This window comes from Jaculus jaculus, chromosome 13, assembly GCF_020740685.1.
Source record: "Jaculus jaculus isolate mJacJac1 chromosome 13, mJacJac1.mat.Y.cur, whole genome shotgun sequence".
Taxonomy (NCBI): domain Eukaryota; kingdom Metazoa; phylum Chordata; class Mammalia; order Rodentia; family Dipodidae; genus Jaculus; species Jaculus jaculus.
Window position 1 is genome coordinate 33,623,753 of NC_059114.1, and position 27,631 is coordinate 33,651,383.

A 27,631-nucleotide genomic window follows, 5' to 3' on the forward strand; every position below is an offset into this window, starting at 1 on the left:
TGTACAAAAGCGGTCAAGAAGGACTCTGTACGAAGCATACGAGTGCTCATCCTCTGTTGCCGTTACATCGCCACGGATGTGGCTTTGACGGCAGTCAAGAAGCAGAACCACTGCCAATGCCCCCTGAGCTGTCACTGGAAGGTGCATTCCTCACCCCGCCACACACCCTGCCGGCTCCCACCTGATCCCACCTACAACTTCACAAGAGGAGCAAGTAAGAGCAGTCATAGGCTGGGCTAGCAGCTGTCCCCCAAAATGACTGCTCCGAGATGGAGTCTGGGCACCACTGCAGGCTGATCCACAGGCAGGGCAAGCCACTCACCATCAAAGCTGCAGGCACACCTGAGCATGTGCCAGAGCCGGAATCTGCTTAACGTTGACTTAGCCCCACACCGAGCCTTCAGGCTTCCGCTCTGTTGTCGACCTTAGCCAAACACACCTCTCCCAGCCCCGTAGTTCTGCGCGTCGGTACTCACTGCAGAAGCGGTCTGCGACAAGGCGTCAGAAGACTGTTAGGAGGTCACTGCTCTGTCTACTCCCTGGCCATGGGACCTCAGGCAAGACATTTCCCCTCTCAGGGCATAATCTTCCTCCCTCGGGGGATGAAACAAATGCAGCTCACCCCACCTTCCTATTCATCGTACACTCCGGGCTCTAAGCACTAACAGTTGCATTCTCTAAGTGAGAGGTGGGAATGAAAGGGGGCTCTCTTGTTCAAAATAAGAGATGGATGTGGGCTTGGCAGAAGATGATGAGACACCTCTCTCCACTCTCCCGAGTTGTGACTGCACAGCATACTCTTGGGATCAGCCTACTGGTCACTCAGCATCTCCAGGACAATGTGACCAGGGGAGCAGCACAGCTCACTGGCAAACATCCTGTGACAGTGCATAGTTAAAAAATCAAGGAAGCAATACAATAATCCAGGCACAGTACATCTGAGCCATAAATACATTATTTTAAGGATATACTTTTTTTCTTCAATTAAAAATGAGTTATAATCCTGATTCTATTCACAGGTAACAAAGTCATCATCACACTCTACAGACAAAAAATGTTATGGTGAACACAGCTGCAAGTCTACAAGAGGAAGTCAGCTGGGCAGAAGGTGACTGACCCAGCACTTTGAAGTGCACCCAGGACAATCCGTTGGAAGCGAGGACACTAATGTGGCAGTGGAACGTCAACACCATGGAAACTCACAGGCAGAAGCAGCTTTGTTCAATGTAAACATTGATTTGTTTTTAAAAGGAAAGGACAGCAGGTTCAAGTCTCTCTCATGTGTGTTTTCTCACGCTCGCTTGCTCGCTCTCCTTCTCATATACTTATCTCTTTGAAAACGTAAACATATTGGAAGGGCCTTGTCTGAGGTATTGAGGTATTCCTCGAAGGTTAAGGCTGATATTAATGCAGGCTCCTCTGGGCCTCTTTCAATAAGCTGTCAAAATCCATGGCTTCATACTTGCTTTTCCCAGATGTGGGAAGGGCCTCTTCTGAGGTGGGATCTGGGGGTCAGTGAGAGGGAAGGTGGTGAGCAACTCAGACAGCCCAGATGACCCATGAACCTGCTTCTGAGGGTGGGCACCATAGAGCAGGTGTGGCCAGGGTATCACCAAGTAGGAATGCAAACACCAACTGCCATCCTGCTGTGACATCTCTGCCATGCTGTCCACATCTTAGGGTCTCAGTGGCAAGAGATCCCTAAGCAGTGTATCCTGTCCAGCCAAACATCCTAGATTTCTCCTTTCCCTCATACTTTTCTTCCCACCCACTAGTAACTGTTGCCAAGTCACATAAGAGAAGGCTAATGAGCCTATCTCGTGCAGTGACATGCAGCCAAGTGGACCAGGATGTGACTTGAGCCCATCTAGGTCTCCTGATGCTCTCCTGGTCAGGGTCCTTCTTTCCTATGCTGTCCTTTGTCTATCTTCACATCCTGTTCCCAAATGCCAGGGGCATGACAGTGCTGGCACACTGCGGTCCACTCATGGCAAAGTTGCTGCGTGGTCAGGGGGATGGTTCCCCTTCATGGGGGAGAGCAGCAGCTGTCCTTTGAGGTCAAAGTGTCATAACAGCCATGGTCCTGCCAGCCAGCTGGGAGCACAGAATTCAACTTCCTAAAGGCACAGGAAGCTGACTTTCTGTTGTTGGTACTAATTGCAAAACAGAACAAGATGTACCAGATGCCAAAAGAAAAGCAAGGTGGCAGAGTTACACCGATCAGAAGTAGGCACAGTAGAGCTTGGTATGAGCTGTGTCCAGAGGGGCTCAGTCTCTCGGCCTGGGTGTCAGGAAAGGAAGCCGCTGCTCTTTCGGCTGTGTCCTCACTAAACAAGGCCGGGCTGGGCATGCTTACCGTAGCGGGCGTGTCTGGGCCAGCAGAGGTGCTGGAGCCTCCCGTAGCTCAGCTGGAAGGAGGGCTCGCTGCGCTTCCTCAGGGCCGCGCCGCTCCTCAGGGACAGGGCTGCGTGATCTGAACACTGGAAGGTGATGAAGCCATGCTTCTCACCCCTGGGGAGAGGACAAGGGAGGTTGTTTCCAGGCCAGCATGCTACACACTTGAAGACCCCACCACTGCGAGATACAGGAAGCCACAAAGGTTTGGTACCCATGTCATGCTCCCCCACCCCCACAAGAAATGACCTCTGCCGCATCGGGAGAAGCTGACCTGGATGCCTGTCAGCCACCAGGCACCATGCCCCACGTGAAACCAGTGCTCTTCATACTTCCCTGTATTTCCTTCCTCATTCCTGCCCTGTCCTTTGCTGTGCTTCTTCTCACGAATATCCCACTCTACCATCCTCTGCACCCTTCAAAACCATCTTCAGCCTCCATTTTCTTGGCAGCCAACTTCCCACCATCCTAATGTTGCTGGTGTTCTGAACCCATCTTATCTTGTGTGGATGACATCTACTACATATGCCCTGCTCAGCGTTCATGCTCTTTCCCCTGCAAAGATGAAAGTCAGCTGATGGTAGCCCTCCCTGGACATGAGTTTGTCACTCAAAGCCAACATCCAAAGAGCTCAATCCCAGATCTTTGCCTGAACTATGAGGGAAACTCCTGCTTCCCTTGGGGTCTCTAAGCTGCTAAGAGCAGCTAGAGGCAGATATGGTACCCAGGAGGAAAGCCACAGGAAGGGTTCTGGTGTCCAGTCTCCTCCAGCTGCTCAGGGGCAGGCTGACAAGCAATAGCTAATAACACTAAAAGCAATCACATCTACCAACACTTCCAGCCAGGGCAAGGTTGGAACCCTTCTGCTTCTTCAAATGTCTGAAAATAGCAGTATGTCTAAGACTTCATGTTAAAGGGCTTACTTAATAAACTGACCCTTCTCCTTGGATATTAATTTTTTTCTTTGTTATATGACAACCTAAAGACTAGAAAACTACGAAGTTCTATCTGTGTAATCTGAATGGACTTTGAATGTAAAATACCCTGCAAAGGCTCACGCCCATGAACACTTGGTCCCCAGTTAGTGTGTTGGAAAGGCTGTGGAACCTTTAGGATGAGGAGCCTGCGGGAGGTCACCGGGGTGGGCCTTAGGGTTTTGTAGTCCAGTCCCACTTCCTGTTCACCCTCTGCCCACCACTTCTGGCTGAAATGTGACTAGAGGCCTGCTGTGACTTCCCCAACAAAATGGATTCAAAACCTAAGCTGAAATAAACTCTTTCCTTCCTATTTGGTCATAGCAAGAAAGTAATAGATACAGTAATCACTCAAAAACTTATGGTAAAGCTGAGCATGGTGGCGCACGCCTTTAATTCCAGCACTTGGGAGGCAGAGGTAGGAGGATCGCCGTGAGTTAAAAGCCTCCTGAGACTACACAGTGCATTCCAGGTCTGCCTGAGGCTAGAGTGAGACCCTACCTCAAAAAACCAAAACCAAAACAAAACACTTGTGGTAAAAATACATGGCTACTTTACATACATAGATGGAAACATACAGTATTGGTCTTTTTGCAAGTAACCTATTGACAACATAATGTTGCCAATGGCTATCCATATATATTCATCCATATGACAGCCTGCATCAGAATTTGCTTTTTTCTTGATGTTCTTAAGGCTTGACTATATGTATATACCACATTTGGGTTGTGTCTACCTCTTGGCTGTTGTGGAAAAGGCTACTTATGAACAAGGTGACCAGAATCTCTTTGGAATCTTGTTTTTAGTGGTTTTGAATAAGTCATAAGTCAAACTCCTGGATCATGTTGTAGGTCTTTATTTCTTTTATGGAACTGCTAAAAAGGTGTTTTTCATATTAGTTGTATCATTTTATATATCCGTCCATATTTTACCAGGGCTCAAATTTTCCTACATCCTTGTAGCATTTATTTTCTGTTTCATCTTTTTATAACTATTTTTCTATTTATTTGAAGCACAGTTAAAAAATAACTGGCACATTGGAAATTTAGTTGCACAAGGTACAACTGCTGTTAATTTGAGGAACATCATACAGTTTAGACACAAAGCATATACACAAATTTGGTTTTTGAGGTAGGGTCTTATTCTAGCCTGGGCTGATTTGGAACTTACTCTGTAGTCCCATGCTGGCCTTTAAATCACAGCAATACTACCTCTGCCTCCTGAGTGCTGGTATCAAAGGCATGCACCAATACACCTAGTACCATACAGGTTAAAAAGAGGAAATAAAGCCAGGCAAGGTGGCACATGCCTTTAATCCCAGCACTCGGGAGGTAGAGCTAGGAGGATCGCTGTGAGTTCGAGGCCACCTGAAACTACATAGTTAATTCCAAGTCAGCCTGAGCCAGGCTGAGACCCTACCTTGAAAAAACCAAAATAAATAAATAAAATTTAAAAAAATAAAGAGGAAATAGGGGGCTGGGGAGATGGTTCAGCACTTCAAGGCACTTGCTTATAAAGCCTGCTGATCTGAGTTCAATTCCTTAGTGTATATGTAAATCCAGATGTGCATGAAAAGAGGAAATGGAGCCGCTGTGGTGGTGCAAACCTTTAACCTCAGCACTTGGGAGGTAGAGGTAGGTGGATGCCATGAGTTCAAGGCCACCCTGAATTCCAAGTCAGGCTGAACTAGAGTGAGACACCTACCTTGGAAAAATGAAAACAAAACAAAACAAAACAGGAAATGGAAAATTTTCCTGTTTTGGAACACTGGAACTATTTCATTTTTTAATAGTAGTCACCTAAATGAATATGAAATATGTAACAATTGTTGGACAAGAGACTAGTTGGACAAGAGACTATTTTCTTTCTTCCTTTCTTTTTTAGTTTTTTTGAGGTAGGGTTTCATTTTAGTCCAGGCTGAAGAGACTATTTTCTTATTGATGCTTTTTATTATCAGTTAAGTCAGAATATTAAAATCCTAATAATTTAGTTTGCAGGTGGAATAGGAGATAATTAAGAAATGCTTTAAAATAGAAATTTCTACAGAGCATTCTTAGGCAACCAGTTTTTTGGGGGCTTTCTTTCTTTTTCTTTTTTGTTCATTTGTTTGTTTTGCAGATTCCCTTGCAGATAAAGTCCTGCTCCCTCAGGTGAGCAAGGACGAACCAGGACTGCCTAGCAGACAGAAGGCCAGGACTTGCTGCTACAGAGCAAAGCGGCATGGAGATGCACCTCAGTGACATCCCAGCACAGGCAGCACTTCAAGCTGCCAAAGGGCGCTTGCTGCTTTCACAACTACTGGGACACAGAGGCAGACACAGGCTCCAGTTCTGGCTCACTGTGTTGTCTGAGCTCCTCCAGTGCGGAGGGCAGTAGAAATAACAACACTTGAGTCACAGGAGTGTCAACTGTTTAGATGACAGAATGCACGGAAACTGCCTGGCACCTGATCACCAGTCAGCAGTGTTCACTGCCATCACTGGTTCCGTGACCACCACCAGCCTGGCTCTCCAGACATAAGCTGGGAATTTCATCCCATTTGTTCCCATACATCTTCTCGGCATCTTCTGTGTGCAGAGCCCTGGATGGATCCTGTGTCCCCTCCCGGTTCTCCCTGTCTACAGTGGCCTAACTCACCTCTTATTTCTTGTCAGCACCTGGCACTCCACAATCTCGCCAAACACCTCAAAGCGCCTCTTCAGTTCCTGAGAGCTCATGTCGCTAGAGAGATTTCGAATGTATACCACACGGCCTTCACCCTGCTCAAGAAGAGGGACGGAGAGGGTCCCTGTCATTGGTTATTGCTCCCATGAAATCCTCATCCCTATCCACACCTGGCTGAGCAGCAACATTGCTGGAGTCAGAGAGAGGACAATGACAACCACTGTACCAGAGGATCTGCCCTTGTGCTGGAGGGGAAGTGGCCTCCAGGGGAAGCACCCATGTGCACAAAGAGACGGAGCAGAGCCTGGGCTGAGAGGGAGGGTTTACCCCATTAGCACAATTGCAGACTCTAGAGTTTGGCACTTGTTTCAAGCCTAGCTGAGGGGGGGGTAGCAGGGGGAGCTTGACTAGGCTGAGGATGCACTGGAAGCTTGATTGTTTGCAAGGATCAGAATGCACTGTAAAGAAAGATAATGAGGGCTGGAGGGATGGTTTAGTGGCTAAGGAGTTTGTCTGCAAAGCCAAAGGACCCTGGTTCAGTTCCCTAGGACCCAAGTTAGCCAGATGCACAATGGGCCCTGACGCACCCATTCTCTCTCTTTCAACCTCTTTCTCTGTCAAATAAATAAAAAAATAAAAATAAAATATGTTTTTTTTTTTAAAGGAAGATAATGATACAGCAGCACTTAGGCAACTGGAACTACCATCATCTTTGAGTTTTCAAGGCAAGATGGCTGAAGCCATAGCACACTGTGTCCACAAGGTCACCTTCAGTCAGGGCGGGCACCCAGACTGGCAGAGGGAATAGAACTGGGATATGATGGAGTGACAGGTACTGCCTGGACAAATGGACAAGATATAGTGTGGGGCTCAGACATGCTTTCTCTGAGAACAGGCATTACCAGCGACTCTCCAGGTGACCCACTTGCCAACCACAGACACAAGGGAAGAAATCCCAGAGACAGCCTCTAAAGCAAGACTGTATGCACAGTTACCAGAACTGTACACCCCACACTATGACATGTCTGGGTCCATTTAGATCAGTAGAGAAAGCTCCTCCTCAAAGACGCTCAGCAGGTCCTGAATTCCTGCGATTTGCTGCCCCAGATGCTCCTTTTCATCCTTCTAGGCCAGCTCCTCTCTTTCATCACCCATGTAAAGACATCACCTAGACAGTCCCAACACAGCTGCTGAGTTCAGACATTTTAGTCATGACTATTAATCTCACAGAGTTTATACCAATTCTGAATCCCACGACTGCTCCTGTTCACAGGTCATTTTCTTTCCTCCTGCCTCAACCATAGGAGTGGGGACCTCATCTGCTTTGGATATTACTGTCACCAAAAATCTAGGATTATACCAGGCTTGTCAAAGTGCTGACTGATCTCCTGTGCTCTTGAGGAAGATTCTCCATGCTCAGCCTTTGATGTTAAGTCCTCTGGCAGACAGCCATGCCCACAGCCCCTACACATCCCCCAATTCCTTAAAGCACAGCATCCAGTGAGTCTTTTTGTCCTTCTGTATTTTTATAATCTTTTCAATTTAATTTATTTTTTATTGACAACTTTCATAATTGTAGACAATAGCCCATATTGTCATTCTTCCCTTCTTTCTAGACACATGGCATAGCTGGCTGTCCACAGCTCCACACTGCAGGCTCCTAGGGGTCCTCTCTGGGTAGCTTTGTGGGCAACCTCACATGTCAGGTCCTAGGGCCAGATTCTGGGAAGATCCAGGAGCTGTGTAGGGAGGCAAAATAGACTCTCTAGCTCTTTTGGTCTGAATTACATTGAGGAGACCCTTATGAAGCACAAGGCCCAAATCCCTGCTTCCCAGGGAAGCCAGGAGGCCACACAAGGCTCAGTCTGACTCCCCCTTCCCATCTTCCCTCTTGGTTCTTTCAAGGCCCCTGAAGCTGATCCTTAAGTGGCCACCAACTGCCTATTATGATGATGGCTTTCAGTGAGCCTTGTGATTTCAAATGAGAAACATAATCATGGCGCTGCGTGAAGACCACAGTCCCTTATTCCCTGGGCTGGTGCTGAAAGCTGACAGGCTTAGCACTTCCTGTTACTCCAGCTGGTTCTATTCACCTGAGGTTCTGGGGCCCCAGATCACTTACAATGGCCTTTTCCCGCTGTTTCCTGCTCTGCTGGGTGCTTGGGGTTCCATCTGAACATGGCCCTCTGCTCTCGTATCTGTCGGTGAATGAAGCAGAGACAGTCACTCTCAGGAGCACAGTGGGCGCGTGGGACCAGTCTCCCTCCTGCAGAAACCCAGCTTCGGCTTGGACTCATGTGGCAGCTGGGTCACACTGAACACTAGTACATATGCCCAGTGCCAGCTCCCAGGCCTCAATCCATAATTCTAGTTCTATCCTTCACAAGCCCACCTTTCTCTGCTCTAGAAAAGACTTTTCATATCCATGTCTTAATGGATCTGATGAAAAACCAAAAGGTCTTATATGTTCCCATTTGCCAAATGAGACATATTTTTTCTCAGTGCTGGGGCCAAACCCAGGGTGTTGCACCGGCTAGCCAAGTACTCTGTCACTGAGCTATAACCCTCCCACCCCTGCCCAGATGAAAACCTGAGATTCATGGTGAGATCTGCCCAAAGGGAGAAATGAGAACAGTCAGAGCTAGAAGCAGGGCCTCTGCTCCAGGGGCACACTGGTTTACACCCTGGCCCGGAACAGCTGTATCCAGGCATCATAGTGCCCGTGACTGGCCAGCTACCAGACTGATCATCATCCATAGTACCACATGCTGTGCCCTTGGCCAGTATGAGTCATTTGTTGTTGTGTTTTGGAGGTAGGGTCTCACTCTAGCTCAGGCTGACCTGGAATTCACTATGTCTTCTCAGGGTGGCCTCAAACTCACGGTGATCCTTCTACCTTTGCCTCCCAAGTGCTGGGATTAAAGGTGTGTGCCACCATGCCTGGCCCAGTATGAGTTTTTGAGAATACAGCTTGGAGGCTAAAAGCACGGGCTCTTGAGTCACATAGCCTGTGTTTCTTCTACCACCTCCCTGTTGATGACCTCGATTCAGTGATATAAAAACTTTCCTTCTGCTGGGCATGGTGGCGCACGCCTTTAATCCCAGCACTTGGGAGGCAGAGGTAGGAGGATCACCGTGAGTTCAAGGCCACCCTGAGACTCCATAGTGAATTCTAGGTCAGCCTGGGCCAGAGTGAGACCCTACCTCAAAAAAACCAAAAAGAAAAAAAAAAAAAAAAACTTTCCTTCTCAGTTTCACTTCCTCATCTGTAAGATAGGGAAAACCAATTGTGTCCATCTCTGATCAGGTCACTGGTGATCACTAAATGAGAAAATGTGTTTAGATGCTTGGCACAGTAACTGCTTCATAGAATGCCTGTTCTGGTTAACCTCTCTAAGCCTCGGCTTCTCTGTAAAATGGGGATAAGAAACATAAGTGTTCTCCAAGTGCATCTGTGAAGCCCAAGTCGAAGGGGCATGCCTTTCAAATGCTACTGATTAAGAGACCAGCATTCATTTGGAAGAGGATTGGTGGACCTTTCCTCCAGGGGGCCAGAAAGTGGACTGGATGGTGGAGTTATGCTGGTGATGTTAAACTGGCCTCAGTGTGTCTCCTGCTGAGGGAGGCTTGGCCAGGGGGAAGAAAGTAGGTCTGGAGGAGGCAGAGGGGGTGGCTTTCCATGCTTGTCAGGTATGGATCCCTACAGGAAGCTGTGCAGGAAGCAGGACAACCAAGCCATTCTCTCCAGTGAAACAGCCAGGCCAGTACCTGGCCTACATGTGAAAAGAGAAAAAGGGAAGCAATGGAGTCTCAAAAAGATTCTGAACCCATGGAACCTGGGGATGCAGAACCCATTCAAAGCCCCAAGCTGGGTGTGAGAGGAAAAGGCTGTCCCAGGGGGGTGGGCACATCCGGAGAACTTTAGTGGTGTTATGAGCAAACCTTTGCAGGGGGGACTGTCTCCCATAGAGACTGGAAAGTTTAGCTCAGCTGTAGAGGACCTTGACCATAAAGGACTGTGAGGCAGGACCGACCGGCCCCCCCAGGAAAGGAGAGCAGAGCCCGAGAGGCAAGGGAGTTCTGCACGAACGTGCCTGCTCCAACAGCTACGGCTCACTATGAAAAGGCTTATGATAGAAAACAAAGGACAAATTATTCGGAAAAAAGAGATGTGAAGAAGGGCTTCTTCACACTGGCTTGTGGGGAGGGAGGGTCCATGAACCCTATAATATTGATGCTTATGCACAGTTTGATGGGGAGAAGGGTGTTTGCTTACATGCCACCTTCAAACAGTTAACAGCCATTAGTAGAGATGTGTAAATATAAAAACAAGATATCTGCTTGATCTGAACACTGGTTCAGTGTGGGCACTTTGGCAAGATCATCACTTAGGAACTTGTTAGAGATGAAAACGATCCACTCCTGTGGAATCACGTGTTCAGTGTGCCCCTAAGCCAAGCTCAGCATGGAGACTCCCCTGGTGATTCTGCTGCTCTGCTCTGGATCCAATTGCACCATCTAGTGGCCACCTGGGCACATCTCAGGCACAGTGCTGGGGACCATAGGACAGATGAGGTCCTTCTGTGAACAAAGAAAGAGGAAAACTGCTCTCCTTCCCTCTACCAACTCTGCCAAGCCTCTGTGTTTTCTGCCTGGCTCCTAAGCTGGGCTTTGGGCCGGATCCCTCTTTGGAGCCAGTGCACAAAGATGATGATCCGCCTGCTTGGCTCTTTGAAGGCCCCTCACTGCTGCAAGTCATGGGCAATGCACAACACAGTAAGACCACGACTGGGAAAAAAAACTCATCATGGCTTACATCTGGGTATTTTTCAGAAGTTTGGAATTATACTCATTTTCTTTTATAGGCTAACATCACATTGATTTTAAGCCATGTAGGTCTGTTCGTGCACAACAAAATCTAGCCATCTGACACATATAGAAGGGAAAGTTCACTGGGACATGAGCCACACATGACCAGAAGGTGAGTCTCTTTCCCCTCAACAGTCTCACGCCAGGCTTTGCCTGCTTCCAGTACTCCCCAGGCACACACTGCCTTCCACCCCAGAAGTGGCCCACATCAGCTTCTGACACACCAGGACATGCAGCCCCAGCTTCAGAACAAGTCTGTGGGGTTCCTCATCCCCTGGCACCTAATGGGTGATCAGCCGCCCTCACTTTTCCTGAGGCCACCAAGCATACCTAAAATTTCTCCTGGTGGCTGGCGACCATGAGCGGCAGGATGAGGAGCCAGAGCTGGAGCGGCTACGGGAACAGAGCTGTCGACTGGCCTTACTAGGTGGGCTCTGGTAGGGGCAGTGGTCAAAGTGAGGGGGGCTGACCCCTGAGTCCTCTTCTTCTTCATCATCCTCCTCCCCACACTCCTCCTCTTCGTCCTCCAGGAGGAAGCTGCTCTCGCCACTGCTGCTGCTGCTGTCCTCAAAGACAGTGTCATACTCTGGGCTCTTGCAAGAGGCCAGGTCTTCATCTTCCAGGGCAGTCTCCAGCTGCCCAAAGTGCTTGGTGAGGCTGGCACGGATCTCGTGATCTCTCAGCTGCAGGCTGTCCTTGGGTGGGGCATCACAGCTCTGTTCTGCCTCCCTCCCACAGGCCTTTGTCTCAGTAGGCAGGGAGGCACCCTGTTGGGGCAAGTCCTTAAGGTGGATCCCTGATGGTTCCCAGGACCTCAGCACCTTCCTCTGCAGGGCACCCTCTGGCCTGAGCACCTGGCAGTAGTCATGGTCTCCAAAGGAGCAGGAAAAGGGGCGCTTCTGGCCAGCCTGGGAGGCTGGCTGGGCCGTGGCATGCCGCAGGTGAGATAGGAGTTCGCTCCTCTCTGGGTGCCTTTTGGGCAGCTTGTGGGCAGCCCCTAGGGTGGCTGTGAGATGGATAGCCTCAGGGGAGGAGGGAGGGGGAGCTGTGTCCTGGCCTAGGCTGTGCTTGATGTCCGGCTTGAAAGGGTCCTCCTCCATGGGCTTATATGGAGGCGTGGTGGGTGGGGTGAGTCCTGCCCAGGCAAGAGAAAGACATGTGAGGGCAAAGGCAAGGACAGTTGGAATTCAGCTTGGGGGTAGCTAAGAAGTGGCTATGTGTCTGTCACCTCTTTCCAGTGGGTGGGTGGATGACAGGTATCAGGCCTGAGCTATTCCTTTGATAGCTTTGGAAATACGGTATCTGCTCTTGCTTCACCTCCTACCTTGCAAAGACGGCCCCTGTACCTGACCTTGGCCTCTGGTCTCCCTACTATACCACAGGAACTTGCTACAATGCCAATCTCTTCCTCTGGTGCTCTTGAAGCCTACAGAATAAGTATGAGAACACCTCTGTGTTTCCATCCTTTTCTGACTGCTCTTCCCTCACTCCACACTTCCATAGCAGGACCAGGTGACCAGCACCTCGGAAGCACCGATATTGCTTCTGGACAAATGCCTTTTTGTTTTCCCAATGTTTGTTGGTTCTCCAAGGTCAGTTTCAATGCTTTTCTGTGTTGGATGAGCTACAGTCTAACCAGCCACATCCCTGCCAAGGACCGACCCTCTTGTGTTCCCAGAGTTCTTGTAATCTAACTTTGAAATGAGCATATATTAAACAGTGCTCTTAAGTGGGTGACCATGGGCTTTTTGTGTGTGGCCTTGGCATGGAACCTAGAACCTTGCATATGCTAGGCAAATACTACCACTCAAGTAGATCCTCAGCTCACTTTATACTTTTTATTTTGAGACAGGGTCTCATGGGAACTGGCTTGGAACTCACTCTGTAGCTAAGGCTGGATTTGAACTTGTAACATTCCAGCCTGTACATTCAAAGTGTATGGACACATACAGTGACGGGCGTTGATGCCCAGCTGTGTCTTTCTTTTCTGATCCCCGTATCACCTCAGCCACCAGCACTGGCAGTGGAAGGGCTGGCCTGTGTACCTCAATGCCAGGACAGCCTATGGAGCCATAGTAGCAGGAAGCGCTCCCATCTGAGCTATTGCTCGAGGATGAAACAAGAGTCTTCACTGGAGAATTATGGCCAAGGCCTTCCCAGCTCCCCAACCCCTGGCTTACCTGCCGTGCCACAGAGCTCCACGGTCAAGGTCTGCTCAAAGCTCTTCTTGCCAAAAGGGGGGTCACTAATAAGGGGAGGGCAGAAAGTAAAGAGGCAGTCAGCAGCAGGTTTCTATGGGCCCTAGATTAAGGGGAGCAAGGGATACTGTGATGGACCCTAGTTCTTCTGTCAGGGAAAAATTCAAGTTATATAGCTCTTGGGAGACACAAGCCAAGTTTGCTAGAGAGCAGAGAGAGGACAAGCACTGCTGCTCTTTGCTTTACAGAGCAACTGAGGCCTGGAAAGGGTAAGAAACTCACTACATGTCCTATGTGTCCACAGCCTCATCAACTTTCCCCAGAGAGAAGGGAAGCATCTTCAGAACCTGACGAGGACAGCTTACGGGAATGCCTCAAGTCCTCTTCTTGGTCCTGGGCCAGCAGAGACCAGTTTAGAAAACAAACTCCCTTTCAAGTCTGGCTCCCGAGGGCCTGACGGCAATCAGGCCAAGGCCTGGAGACAGAGCCAGGCTCAGGAGCTCATGAACTCCCTCCCCAATGCACAAGTCCACAAGTTCAATAAGACAAAAGTATCATGGAATAATATACCAATAATTTCTAAAATCTACCTTTGTGACAAGGCCATCATGAGGCACCTGGGGGAGTCTGAAAAGAAGACAGAAAAAAGAAGAATAAGATTCCCCTACACATACCACAAATAGATGTTTACGTCTGGGAAGAATTCACACATCCAGGGATGCCAAGCACAGCTGTCCTTCATGCAGATGGCATATGGCCATTGGCCATTTTTAGAGGGGCAGGAGCATATATTTGCACCCCAGGGTTTCAGCCAGTGTAACTTCTGACTTTGCAGAAAGAGCAGATGGGCACAAGGGCGACCCCTGCTGGGACACCTCAACACAGAGGCCCAGAGGTGTTCTCAGTGCTAACTCCCCAGGACCCAAGCTGTGGGTTCTGGATAGTCATGGATGGAATCCTTCTTTAAACAGCTATGAGCCTCGGTTTCTTTTTGCTTATTTGTTGAAACAGGTCTCCTTTTGCAACCGGCTTCTAACTCTCTGTCCTCTCGCCGAGTACTGGGGTTACAGGGTTGAGCCAACATGCCCAGCTGTTCACTCTTTGTCTGTCTGTCTCCCCTACTAAACATGAGCCCTATGGGGGCAGGCCCCTTGCTCCTTGTTCAGTAAGAGGTGCCTAGCTCTTCCCATAGGTGACATATACAGGTGTTTTCCTGAAGATATGCCCAACAGCTCATTGTATACAAAGAGAAGTAGAAGAAAGCCAGAGGGAATGCCCAACCAGTGAGGCATGCTGTGCCCACTCCCAGCTCCTCTTGTAGACCACAGACTGAGTACCTCTGGAAGGGAGTTGCAGGCAGCTGGAATCTTCATCCGTGTCCCCACACCCACTCTCACACGGGCTCTCCAGGGCAGTGATTTGGGATCCCAGAAGGAGTTGCTGGTCTTGACTATTATCCTTATCTGTGGGGCTACCCAGTTCCTCCTCAACGACATAGGTCTCAGGAGCCAGGCACAGTGAGGGCAGAGCACCCTGGGGCTCTGAGGGGACCAGCAGCTCATCAGTGAATGTCAGCCAAGGACCTAGCTCAGGGTTCAATCTCCTAGAACGCCTCACAGGGCACACAGAGCTCTCCAGCTTCCTCCCCTGCTTGGTCCATGGCAAGCCTCGGCCTGGCCTCTTCTTGCCCCATTCCTCTTCCTCCTCCTCCTCCTCCTCTTTTTCTTCTTCCTCCTCCTCGTCTTCTTCCTCCTCCTCCTGCTCCAGCCTGGTGGACCCACCAACATCCCCTTTCACCTCCAGCCGCAGTGGGCGCAGGCTGGGTCTCGGCCCAGTGCTTTTAGGGGACGCTGTGATCCTCACCTCTTCTGCTGGGGAGGGGTGGGAAGGGGAGGCCTGGCTGTCTCTGGAGTTCCTGGGCCTGGGTGTGAGGGAGGCGTAGACAGGCGTGGCCAGGCGGTAGGGTTTGCTGACATCACAGGGGACATCCTGAGCCAGAAGCTCCCTCAGGATGGAGAATTCTGCCCAGGAAGCTTTGGCAGGATGCCAGGGCCGGGGTGTAACCTGCCTGGAGGGGCTGCAGCAGGGCTTGGGGGCCAGCTCCGGGGCACCTGGGGGCAGCTTCCTCTGGGGCAGGCAGTAGGTATGCATGTAGCGAATAAGCTGCACCATGGCCTGCATATCCTCCTGGGAAACCTGGGCACTGGGGCTGGCTCTGCCCAGTGCTGTGGAGTTCTGGGGGGAGGCTGACTCTGGACAAGGGCTCGGACAGTCCTCCCCCACATCCTTGGTAAGGAGCTGGGGACTCAGGGGTGGAGCTGGGGAGCAGGCTTTAGGCTGGAGACAGGGTGGCATGGAAGTGAGATGCTTATGCAGCTCTGTACAAGCTCGGCTCTGAGACCGTGGAACGGGGGCCTTCTTGTCCAGGGTGCTGTCCACCTGGAGATGAAAAGAAGCCAAAGTGAGTAGGGAGCAGTACAGTGCTCCTCCCTCTGCCTATTCTGTGGCCCAGTGTGACTCACCAGGCCCACAGGAATGGCCAGAGGGCTCCTTCACCTCACCAGAGCCTCTGGCAGAGCTGAGCCTTGACATGCTGAGTGGGTGAGGGAGAGATATCAGCCTCCTAAGAGGGCTCCTAGCCTCTGAGCCCCTGAAGATCCTTCCAGACATACACCAAAGCCTGCACTGAGAACCTTATCCCCTGCTCCACACCTTCCAGCAACAAGGCCAGGACAGATATGGGTATCACCTGGAGCTGGGCCCTGGGAGGGCTCTCTGTAAATACAGGCATAAGGTAATCCTTCTGGAACCACAGGTATGTCCCCCAACTAAATTGTGGTCATGGCTACATTAGAATACATTTACTAAGTTATCATAGAATTGTACTTTTACAGTAGATAGCTCTTAGACTAGTGCAGTGACAAATGTTAGTGTCCCAACACTCAGAAGGCTGAGGCAGATCACTTGAGATTAGGTATTTAAGGCTAGCTTGGGTAACACAGCTGGACTCCATTTCTAGAAGGATGATAGACAGATAAATAGATGTTTGTAATATGTAAATGGAACACAAAGTTGTTATAAAAATAAAAACTCAGACTGGAGAGATGGCTCAGCAGTTAAAATACTTGCCTGCAAAGCCTAATGACCAGGATTCAATTCCCCAGTATGCAGGTAAAGCCAGATGCACAAAGTGGTGCATGCATCTAGAATTCATTTGCAGTGGCAGGAGGCCCTTGTGCATGCATCCCCCCCCCACCTCTCTCAATTTCTCAAATAAATAAATGAATAATTTTTTAAAGAAAAACTCCAGCTGAGTGTGGTGGTGCACGCCTTTAATCCCAGCACTTGGGAGGCAGAGGTAGGAGGATCGCCATGAGTTGGAGACTACCCTGAGACAACATGTCAGCCTGGGCTAGAGTAAGACCCTACCTCGAAAAAAAAAAGGTGGGGAGTGACTGGAGAGATTACTTAGCAGTTAAGACACTTGCCTGCATAGCCAAAGGATCCAGGATCCATTCCTCAGGACCCAAAGAGCCAGATGCACAAGGGCGCACACGCATCTGGAGTTCGTTTGCAATGTTGCTGGAAACCTTGGTGTGCCCATTCTCTCTCTCTCTCTGTCACTCATAAATAAATTTTAAAAATGAAAAAAAAAAAACTTTGTAAAAAGAAAAAAAAAACACTCAGTGGCTTCCTAGTGCCCACAGATAAAGGGGGATGCTCTCTAGGTGGGTATCGGCCACCTTAGCCATGTGGTCCCAGGCACCAGCCCATGTCTCTCTCCAGCTCTATCCATCCCATCTATTGACCACAGGATCTTCCCCTTCTCCCTTTAAAAAATTATTTACTTATGTACATATAATGATTGAGATGGGGAGGTAATATGATGGAGAGTGGAATTTCAAAGGGGAAAGTGGGGGGGCAGGGAATTACCATGGGATTTTTTTTATAATCACGGAAAATGCTAATAAAAATTTTAAAAAAGGAAGGGGGCTGGAGAGATGGTTCAGTGGTTAAAGGCACTTGCTTGCAGAGCCTGGTGGCTTGGATTTGATTCCCCAAATAGCCAAGTAAAGCCAGTGGTGCATGTATCTGGAGTTCATTTGCAAAGGCAGAGAGCTCTGGTACACCCATTCACACACATACTCTCAAATAAATAAATAAATAAATACTAAAGTGATGTGTTTAAAAATAAATAAAATAAGGAAGTAGGTACTGGAGTGGCCAGGACAGTAGCTCCTTCCCAGCACCAAGACTGTGCTATGCTGGCTATGCAGAGGGTCCAGCTCAAGCAGTTTCTGTCAATTCGTGTGATATCTGCTTTTTTTTTTTAACTTTGTAATGGAAAGGTGGTTGATGCCCCATGTGTGGTGGTTTGATTCATTGGTTCAGGTGTCCCCCATAAACACAGGTGTTCTGAATGCTAGGTTCCCAGCTGACAGAGATTTGGGAACTAGCATCTCCTGGAGGCAGTGTATTGTTGGAGGCAGGTTTATGGGTGTTATAGCCAGTGTCCCTTTGCCAGTGTTTGGCACACTCTCCTGTTCCTGTTGTTTATGGGTGTTATAGCCAGTGTCCCTTTGCCAGTGTTTGGCACACTCTCCTGTTCCTGTTGTCCACCTGATGTTGGTGATGTCTACCCTCTGCTCATGACTTCATTTTCCCCTGCCATCGTGGAGCTTCCCTTCAAGTCTCTATAAGCCAAAATAAACCTTCCCCCCCACACAAAAAAATTATTTATTTATTGGAGAGAAAGCAACCACTGAACCATCTCTCCAGCCCCCTTCCTTTTTTTAAAATTTTATTAGCATTTTCCGTGATTATAAGATAGAAAGAGAGAGAATGGGTGCATTACAGCCTCTATAGACACTGCAAATAAATTACAGATGCAAATGCCACCTTGTGCATCTGGCTTATGTGGGAACTGGGGAACTGAACCTAGGTCCCCTCCCCTCTCCCTTTAAAAAAATATTTTATTTATGGGCTGGAGAGATGGCTTAGCAGTTAAGACACTTGCTTACAAAGCCAAAGGACCCAGGTTCACTTCCCCAGGACCCACATAAGCCAGTTGTACAAGGTGGCCCATGTATCTGGAGTTCAATTGTAGTGCCCATTCTCTATCTGCCTTTTGCTCTCTCTCTCAAAATAAATAAATTGTTTTTTTTTTTTTTTTTTTTACTAATTTTAGAGAGAGAAAGAGACAGATATAGAGAGAAACTGGGTGTGTCAGGGCCTCCAGCCACTCCAAACGAACTCCAGAGCATGCAGCATCTTGTGTAGTACCTTTCATGGTGGGTACTGGGCAATCAAAACTGGTCCCTAGGCTTCACAGGTACACTAAGCCATTTCTCTGGCCCCTCTTTTTGCTTCTTGCTAGATAGTTCCCACATGGCTGCCAGGTGTGTCTCACCTGGTTACCCAAGTTCAGGACTCTGTCTAGACCCTCTAACTGTGCCGGGCATCCTAGGGGGCAAAAAGACAGTCCCAGAGAGGCCTGGCAGTCCTTTGAAAACAAGGAGACACAAGAAAGGGGTCTGTGCTTCAGGTCGGTAAAGACCAACATGGAGGGAGCCTAGGGACAGGCCTATTCCCCAGAGAGCCCAGGCAAGAGAGGCTCCTGCCACTGAGCTATTGGGTGATGGGCACCCAGCTCTGCCTGGGTGGGAACCAGTGCACAAGCCATTGGAGGGCCATATGAAGGGCAGCAGCTGTCAGTAGCAGCAACCCTTGGAAATCAGTTGTTTCACCACATTTTAGATCTGAAAGAGGTCCCAGGAGAAAGGAGTACCTGCTTCAGTTCTTGGTGTACAGGGCTCTAAATTTGTAGAAAGAAATCCCCAAACTCTAGCACTACAGACTGTGGCCTCCACAGCCAGTGAGGATCCCGCTCCTTTCTACCCCATGAGATCTTGAGCCTTTAAGGAGAGCATGCCTTCCTGTTCCTGCTTGTAGGCCAACATCTTACTGCTTGAAACAATCCAGTGTAGGGAAATCTAGAGCTCTTTCTAGAAGCTCCTACTGTGCTGAGATTCAATTAGGAGAGCACAGGGTACCACCTCAGCAAGAAGTATGTAAGGAACAGGGGGAGAAACTGAGATGGACTGACCCTGTCACTCCTTGCTAAGCTGATAGTGATTTCCCAAAAGACCATACAGGGGTCAAAGCCACTTCTGAGCATGTGCAGAAATACCTTGCCATAAGGCCGCTGGCTTCTGGACCTGAGGCTGTTCTGGCGCCAGGCAGCTCCCTCTTGGGCATCAGAGCTTGATGTTGGGGACGATGTGGCTAGGAGGAGCTTCTGAAGCTGGGAAGAGGCAGAGGGAGAGAGGTCAAGCATGCTCAGACAGGGTGTACCACATGGATGCCCCCAGGGACCCCGGGGAGACTTGAAAATACAGAAAGCAGTTTGCCCATCAAAATCCCTAACACCATCATCCTATGGGCAGCAGAGTCAATGACCCAAGAAAAACAGGTCCTGCGTGATGCCTATTCATTCTTCTGTTAGATTATTGGTATACCCTGCATAGGCATGTGCGTAGTAGGTATGTGTGTATGCACACACATAGACATGCAGACTGGGAAATTAGGTAACAAAATGATTCTCTGATATGGGACTCCAGAATTTATATGACATTTAAAACATGTATTCCTCCTCTTCCCTTTTTTGGTTTTTCAAGGTAGCGTCATGCTCTAGCCTAGGCTGACCTGGAATTCACTATGTAGTCTCAGGGTGCCCTCAAACTCAGGGCAATCCACCTACCTCTGCCTCCCAAGTGCTAGGATTACATGTGTGCACCACCACTCCCGGCTGTCCACCTTATAATGGCATATATTTATCATTTATGAATATTATTCATATAATTTAAGCCTCCAAACTACCCAGATTTTTGCATACAAGTAGAAGAATGCTAAATTTTCATTAGTCTAAGCTTTTCTTTGTTGTATTTTGATTTTTTGGTTTTTTGTTTTGTTTTGTTTTTCAAGGTAGGGTCTCACTGTAGCTCAGGCTGACCTGGAATTCACTCTGTAATCTCAGGGTGGCCTCAAACTCTTGGCGATACTCCTACCTCTGTCTCCCGATCCTCCTACTTCTGTCTCCTGAGTGCTGGGATTAAAGGTGTGTGCCACCACGCCCGGCTTCTTTGTTGTATTTTGAGATGAGGATCTCATGTTATAGCTCAGGCTGTCCTCAACTCATTGTGTAGACTAAGCTGGCCTTGAGCTCATAGCAGCACACCTGCCTTAGCCTGCTGAGATGGCAGATGTTAGCCTCCATGCCTGCTTTCCCCCTTCTCCCTTTGGAGACAAGGTCTTATGCAGCCCAGGCTGGCATTGAACTCAAACTCACTATGTATAACCAAAGATCACCTTGAACTTCTAATCCTCCTGCTTCTACTTCCCAAATGCTGGGGTTACAGGTGTACACCATCATGCCTTCTTTATGTGGTGCTGTTATGGAATCTAGGGCTTTGTGCATTCTAGGCCAGCATGCTAGCATCTGAGCTGCAGCCCGGGCCTCAGCTCTTGTTTTAAATAGAACGCTACCCCGCTTCTGCCCGCTGCAGGCAGGTACACAGTGGAGAGAGCAGAGGCTGAGCGCATCTGCAGGTTCCCCACACCCAAGGGTAGGAAAGAGGCAAGAGGATAAAGAAAATACTGCAGAGGTACCAAATGGTTCCTGGGGAGCTACACCCTACACTTTGAGGAGATGAAGGGTTCCCCACCACCCATGACCAGCACAGGTGTTTGTGACTCTGACTTTGTATAGGAAGACCCCTTGACCAGAGGAAAGAGGTTTGTGGCCTAGCTCAATCCCATCCCTGGTGACACTTTGGACAAGCCATTTTCTCCTCTGCACAGGCACAAGGAGTAGCAAAAAGGTGAAACAGCTGAATTTGAAATTTTGTTCTTTTATGCCAAGAGGCCAACAGATCTTAGGACCTCAGGAACACAAAGATATGCAGAGTTCTACAGGTTATTCTAAGTCCATGGGTGGGTTCTCTGGGATCTAAGGCAAGATCTAGTGTCTAGATGACATCTCACTGCCTTTCTAAAACTGTTGAACTGCTGGTAGACTAGTGAGCCTACTCCCCATGAACTTAGCACAGCATCTGAAACAGAAGCCCTCAGGCAACCTATGTGCATAGGGAGGAAAGTGACTTTTGGCCAGCAGGGTCAGCTTTCCCTCACCGAAATCCGGTCCCTCTGCAGAAGCTGTGCAGAAAAGGCACTGGGGGGAGGGGTGCACACCTTTAATCCCAGCACTTAGGCACAGATTGTTGTGAGTTTGAAGCTACCCTGAGACAACATAGTGAATTCCAGGACAGCCTGGGCTACAGTGAGACTCTACCTCGAAAAACCAAAATAAATAAATTAAAAATGGCTTTCTCGCCAAGCACCACATGTTCTCTCTCATATGTGGATCCTAGCTACAGATGATTGGGCTTCTGTGTGAGAATGAAAATACTTAGTAGCAGAGGCCAGTAAGGTAAAAAGGAGACATAAAGGGTAGAGAAAGGAAGGGAGGAGGATACTTAATAGGTTGATATTGTATATATGTAATTACAATGGTTGAGATGGGGAGGTAATATGATGGAGAATGGAATTTCAAATGGGAAAGTGTGGGGGTGGGGAGGGAGGGAATTACCATGGGATATATTTTATAATCATGGAAAATGTTAATAAAAATTTTTTAAAAATGGCTTTCTCAACCTTGTTACTATCAATGATTGTGCCAGGACCATTAACCATTACATCCTGGGAACGTCTGTATACCAGACACTGTTCAAGTGTCTCTCAGGTAGCAGTGGTCTGTCCCCCCCCCCCCCCCCCCCCCGCCGAGTCACAAGGATGAGTCAGCAAGAGGCTAAGGGAGGGCTTCTGTCTTAATTGGCAGGACTGGAATTCAAACCCAGGTAGTCTGTTCCAGGCTGGGAAGGAAGGAGGAGGATTCCCATCAGCAAGAGGCACAGTGTCAGACTGAGTGCACTCTGGGTCAATACATGGTAGATACTTACTAAGTGTTTCCCACTGCTTTGGGGACCTTAAAGATAGTGAGAGAGGGACAGGACCTGAGCATACAGGTCAAAAACACCTAGGTTCTAGGCTTTGCTGGCATGCCAACTCACCATGTGACCATAGCAGAGATCCTTCCCTCCTCTAGGCCTCAGTTTCCCCCAGAGTTGAGTGAACCAAGGACCTTTTTCAGCTCCAACCCTCCATGATCTGAGAATGCTCCCACCCCTTGCAATGGGCTGATTTCCCAGCTGAGTCTAACCAGCCCCAGAAGCCACAGCTTCATGGAGAGAAAAGAGCCCAAGGCATCTGTATGAAGCTGGACTTTACATCCCACAATGCTTTCAGCTCCAATTGAGAGCAAATGCCCTTGGTAACTGGGGAGGTCCAAACCCACTGCAATGCCATCAGCTAGTATCTTCTCTCAGCTCTACATAGACTCCGTGCACACTAACCCTGAAAGCATTTGACTTGTACTGGTAGGAACAGAAACTAGACCAGTCTCTATGAGGGGAAACCTAGAAGGGCCTGTCTGAACTGAAAGATCAATATATCCTCAGTTCCAGAAATTTCATTTCCAGTAATTTATCCAGATATTGTAACCAATGACCACAAAACAATGGAGCAGTGGATAGTGTGGGTTTCCATAAGCAGGAAATGGTTAACTACACAATGGCATATTCTTACATGGGGGTACTACATAAGCAATGAGAAGGAGGAGACAGAGCCCCACACACTCACCTGAAGGGTTTCTAAAATACATAGTTCAGTGAAGACAAAGTGCAGGCTCCATTTTGTAAGTTAAAAAAAAAAAGAGGGCTGGGTATGGTGGCACACGCCTTTAATCCCGGCACTTGGGAGGCAAAGGTAGGAGGATCACCATGAGTTCAAGGCCACTCTGAGACTACAGAGTGAATTCCAGGTCAGCCTGGACCAGCGTGAGACCCTACCTTGATAAACCAAAAAAAAAAAAAAAGAGTGAATCCAGGTCAGCCTGAGCTAGAGTGAAACCCTACCTTGAAAAAACCAAAACAAAAAGAGAGAGAGAAAAAGAAAAAAGAAGACAGAGGAGGACAACACAGGGGGTGGTGGTGCACACCTTTTTTTTTTGTTGTTCATTTTTTATTTATTTATTTGAGAGCGACAGACATAGGGAGAAAGACAGATAGAGGGAGAGAGAGAGAATGGGCGCGCCAGGGCTTCCAGCCTCTGCAAACGAACTCCAGACGCGTGCGCCCCCTTGTGCATCTGGCTAACGTGGGACCTGGGGAACTGAGCCTCGAACCGGGGTCCTTAGGCTTCACAGGCAAGCGCTTAACCGCTAAGCCATCTCTCCAGCCCGATGCACACCTTTTATCCCAACACTCAGAAGGCAGAGGTAGGAGGATCACTGTGAGTTCAAGGCCAGCCTGGGACTACATTAGTGAATTCCAGGTTAACCTAGACTAGAGGGACTCCTACCTCAGAAAACTAGCAAACAAACAAACAAACAAAGCCGTAAAGAGGACAGACATGTAACAGATGGCCACCATCTAGCACACATCCAGCCCTAGCGGCCACCATGTTCTTACCAGTGAGAGTTCATCCACCTCAGACACTGGGGCAGGGCTGGGGGGTGTAGACAAGGGGGGAGGTGAAGTGGGGACACAGGGCCGTGTGTCTTCTCCACCATCCAGGCTTGGGAAGGAATCCAACCCTACGTCATCGTCAGGGATGTCATCCAGGGTCTTGGTGAGGGCGGCCAGGAGAGCTTCGTTCTCACTGTCAATCTAGAGGAAAAGACCAGGAGGGGAAGGTAAAGGGCTAGTCACCCCGTGGCACCAGCTGCTTGCAGGAAGCAAACCTGTTCTTGCCCAGTGAAGTACCACCCCCTGCTGCCAGTCCCCTGCAGCCTTGTTCCACCAGCTCCGCTGAGTGTTCCTGGGAGAGCACATGTCCACCTGTCAGACTCTGAGAAGCATGGCACTGAGTTCTTCCCTGCTGGAGTCCTAGTGCTGACTCTGCTGCTCATCAGGCTGTGACCTGGGGCAGAGTGCAGTCCACCAGAAGACACTTGCTTCCTCCATCAGGGTCTCAGCTGCTCTCCATCACTCCATCCCAGCCCCTTGGTTGAGGCCAGATGCTCCAGGGGTCAACAGTGCTGGTGATAATGGGAGCAATGGTAAAATGGCTTCCGGTTCCTGTGGGACCCAGGACTTGCTTTCCTCACTTATTCAGGGAGAGGCAAGGCGTGTCGTGGTAGAAGCTCAGAGACCACACTTATAAACTGGGTCCTCAGGAAAATTAATTTTTACCTATCAGATGGTACAATAGACAGGCCTTCTAACTCCAAGAAGTTCTTGTTGAGTGACTGTGGGTAAGAAGGTTAGGAAACAGAGCCTGGCACAAAGCTACTGCTCATTACTGTGACAACTATAGTTCTATCATTCTAATGACAATGATAGAGGGACAGCAGTTCCCCCTCCCCCAAACCCACTGTGGTGGGTTGAATCAGGTGCCCCCCCACCACCATATAAACTTAGGTGTCCTGAATGCTAGGTTCCCAGATGATGGAAATTTGGGAATTAATGCCTTCTGGAGGCAGTGTATTACTGCGGGAAAGTTTATGGGTATTATAGCCAGTTTCTCCTTGCTGGTGTTTAACACCCTCTCCTGTTGCTATTGTCCCGTTATGTTGGCCAGGGGGTGATGGCCACCCTCTGCTAATGTCTTTGTTTCCCCCTGCCATCACGGAGCTTACCCTCAAGTCTGTAAGCCATGTCTGTAAGCTTTTTTTCCCAAAAGCTGCTCTTGGTCGGGTGATTTCTGCCAGCAATGCAAACCTGACTGCAACAGTAGTGTTGGTACCAAGGAGTGGTGTCATTTTCTGCTAGACACCTACCTAACTGTGTGTGGCTTTGGCCTTTTAGAGCTGATTTTCAAGAGGAATGTGGAAGGATTTGAAACCTTGGCCTAAGAGATTCCCTGTGGTGTTGTAAGTATAGCTTGATGGACTATTCTGGTCAAACTCAGACCTGAATGCAGTAAGCACTATGGGCATGAGGTTTGGCTTAGGGGTGAGAAAGAGCTTTGCCTGGATGGGGCTAGAAACAGTTCGTGTGAGAGGTTTGATGTTATGCCCATGTCCTGAGAATTTGTGCAGGGTTGCATTGCATAGAAATGGACTGGCATGAACAGAGGAATATGCCATAGAAATGAAATCTTTAGGCTGAAATTTCTGCCCGTTCAGCTGCAATTATATGAGACCACAACTTTTGAGATTGGGCCACCTGACCTGCACTGGGGCAACAGAAGAATGTTTTAGACTGTTTTGAAGGGGCCTGAGTGCTCAAGGAGTATACTGTTCTTCAAAACCTGCTTTATTCCTCCCTGGATTAATAAATTGGCACCCTACCTGTAATTATGGAGCATAAGAAATGCAGGAGAGGGTCACTGAATTTGCAACATGGTCTTGTGTTTTAGAAACGGCCATGGGCAGTGTGAAGCAGGTTTGCTGATTACCTGCATGAAGACCTGATGGAGCCGAGAGGATGAACTGTGGGTTGCAGGAAAGACCCAGTGGAGATGCTGGGACCACCAGTCCAGATGAAGTTTTCCAGGATTGTGAGTGGCTTAGCTGTAGGGACAGAACTGGAACTCCAGAGACTTGCTGCTGGTTAAAATCATTGGACTTGGAGATTTGTCACTAACTAGAGTAGTTGGACTTGGAACTATAATGTTTGATGTTTGCCCTGGTTGTTTTAAATCTTGTACTAGTTGAATATTTCTTTGCTATGCCCAATTCCATCTTTTGTAGTGTGAATGTTTATTCTGTACCATTATGAGTTTTTTTTTTTTTTTGGTATGTTTTTTGGCATTATGGCTCAGTTAAAAAGATCTTGGGCTGGGCGTGGTGGCACACACCTTTAATCTCAGCACTTGGGAGGCAGAGGTAGGAGGACTGCTGTAAATTTGAGGCTACCCTGAGACTACATACCTACCTCAGAAAACCAAAAAAAAAAAAAAAAAAAAAGATTTTGGACTATGGGAATGTTTGAACATCATTAGGATTGATAAAAACTGTGGGGACTTTTAAAGTTGTACTGAATGCATTGTATTGCATATCAGATTTTATATATTATGATGGTCAGAGATAAAATGTAGTGGCTTGATTCATGTGTCCCCCATAAACTTAGGTGTTCTGAATGCTAGTCTCCCTAGCTGGTGGATATGATGCCTTCTGGAGGAAGTATCGTGTTGGGGTGGGCTTATGGGTGTTATAGCCAGTTTTCCCTTATTGGTGTTTGGCCCACTCTCCTGTTGCTATTGTCCACTTTATGTTGGCCAGGGGGTGATGACCACCCTCTGCTCATGCTCATGTATTCCCCTGCCATCATGGAGTGTCCCCTTGAGTCTGTAAGCCAAAATACACCATTTTCTCCCCAAAGCTGCTCTTGGTCGGGTGATTTCTGCCAGCAGTGAGAACCTGACTGCAACCACCACTTCCCACCTTCCTTCCCAGCACAAGGCGCTGTGCCTAGCACACAAGACCTGGTGCCTGGAGCTTGGCCTCCGGTGTTGAGTGGAGCTAAACAAGAGAAGAAGCGAGTACAGCTCAGAGTGAGAAAAGCTGAGGGAATCCAGCTGGTGCTGGGATAGAGGAAGAATGGGAAGATTGCAGACCGCCCAGGGTGGCTAGAAAGCCTTCTCTGAGCTGCTGAGAAACTTCAGTTTGAAAGGTAGAAGCCAGGCAAAAGGCTAAAAGAAAGTAAGACTGGAGGGCTGGGGGACAACTGAGCCTGTATAGTACTTGCTTTGCAAGCATGAGGACCTGACTTCAGTCCCCAGTACTCACATAAATGCCAGGTGCATCACAGTAATCCCAGCACTGGAGAGGAAGAGAAAGGCAGTTCCTCTGCTAACTAGTCTAGCTTAATTGGTAAATTCCTGGCCAAGGACAGACTATCCCAAAAAGGTGGACAGCATTCCTGAAGACAAACCTGAGGCTGTGCTCTTAACTCCACACATGTACATATGTGCACCAGTGCATGTGCACACACGTGCACACAGAAAAGAAGACTCTGGAAAAGGGGAGATCAAGTACAAAGGCCCGGCCATGAGAGGGAGAAAAAGATTCTACCAATAGCACCTGAAGAATTCCCACAACACCCCTGTGAGGAAAGCACTACTCTAACCTCCATTTTGCAGAAGAGAAAACTGACCACCCAGCAAGTCTGGGGCAGACTAGGTCCTTGGCCATGTGCCCCGTGCACCGATGAAGCAGGGCTCTGCCCTTCCTACTGCCTGTATCTATGAGGAGCACAGTCCTTGAGCCCCATGCCAGAGGCCAGTAACAGAGGCTACACTGCTTCTTGGTGAGGTCACAGGGCCTAAGTCAGAAACCCCAATCCCTGGCCCAATCCTAGAAGTATGTGACGTCACATGATGCCTCCCTAGGCATGCTTTCCCACCGCAGAGTGTCTGCTTATCCTTCCGTCAAGAAATGCATCTAAAATATGATCTTGTGATGACCTTATG

General features: G+C 48.7%; 1 protein-coding gene across 1 annotated transcript in view; it reads right to left on the reverse strand.

The window, feature by feature from the left end:
• Positions 1–1,041: 1,041 nt before the first annotated feature.
• Ppargc1b (PPARG coactivator 1 beta) overlaps positions 1,042–27,631 on the reverse strand; it is a 129,453-nt gene continuing 102,863 nt past the window's right edge. Inside the window, exons 3-12 of the mRNA XM_045132841.1 lie at positions 23,686–23,883; positions 19,290–19,403; positions 14,437–15,538; positions 13,690–13,726; positions 13,082–13,146; positions 11,232–12,036; positions 8,155–8,230; positions 6,006–6,130; positions 2,357–2,511; positions 1,042–1,505 (exon numbers count right to left, since the gene is read on the reverse strand). Coding sequence (XP_044988776.1) covers positions 1,405–1,505; positions 2,357–2,511; positions 6,006–6,130; positions 8,155–8,230; positions 11,232–12,036; positions 13,082–13,146; positions 13,690–13,726; positions 14,437–15,538; positions 19,290–19,403; positions 23,686–23,883 — 2,778 coding nt within the window. The 3' untranslated portion in view covers positions 1,042–1,404. The remainder of the gene's footprint in view (positions 1,506–2,356; positions 2,512–6,005; positions 6,131–8,154; positions 8,231–11,231; positions 12,037–13,081; positions 13,147–13,689; positions 13,727–14,436; positions 15,539–19,289; positions 19,404–23,685; positions 23,884–27,631) is intronic.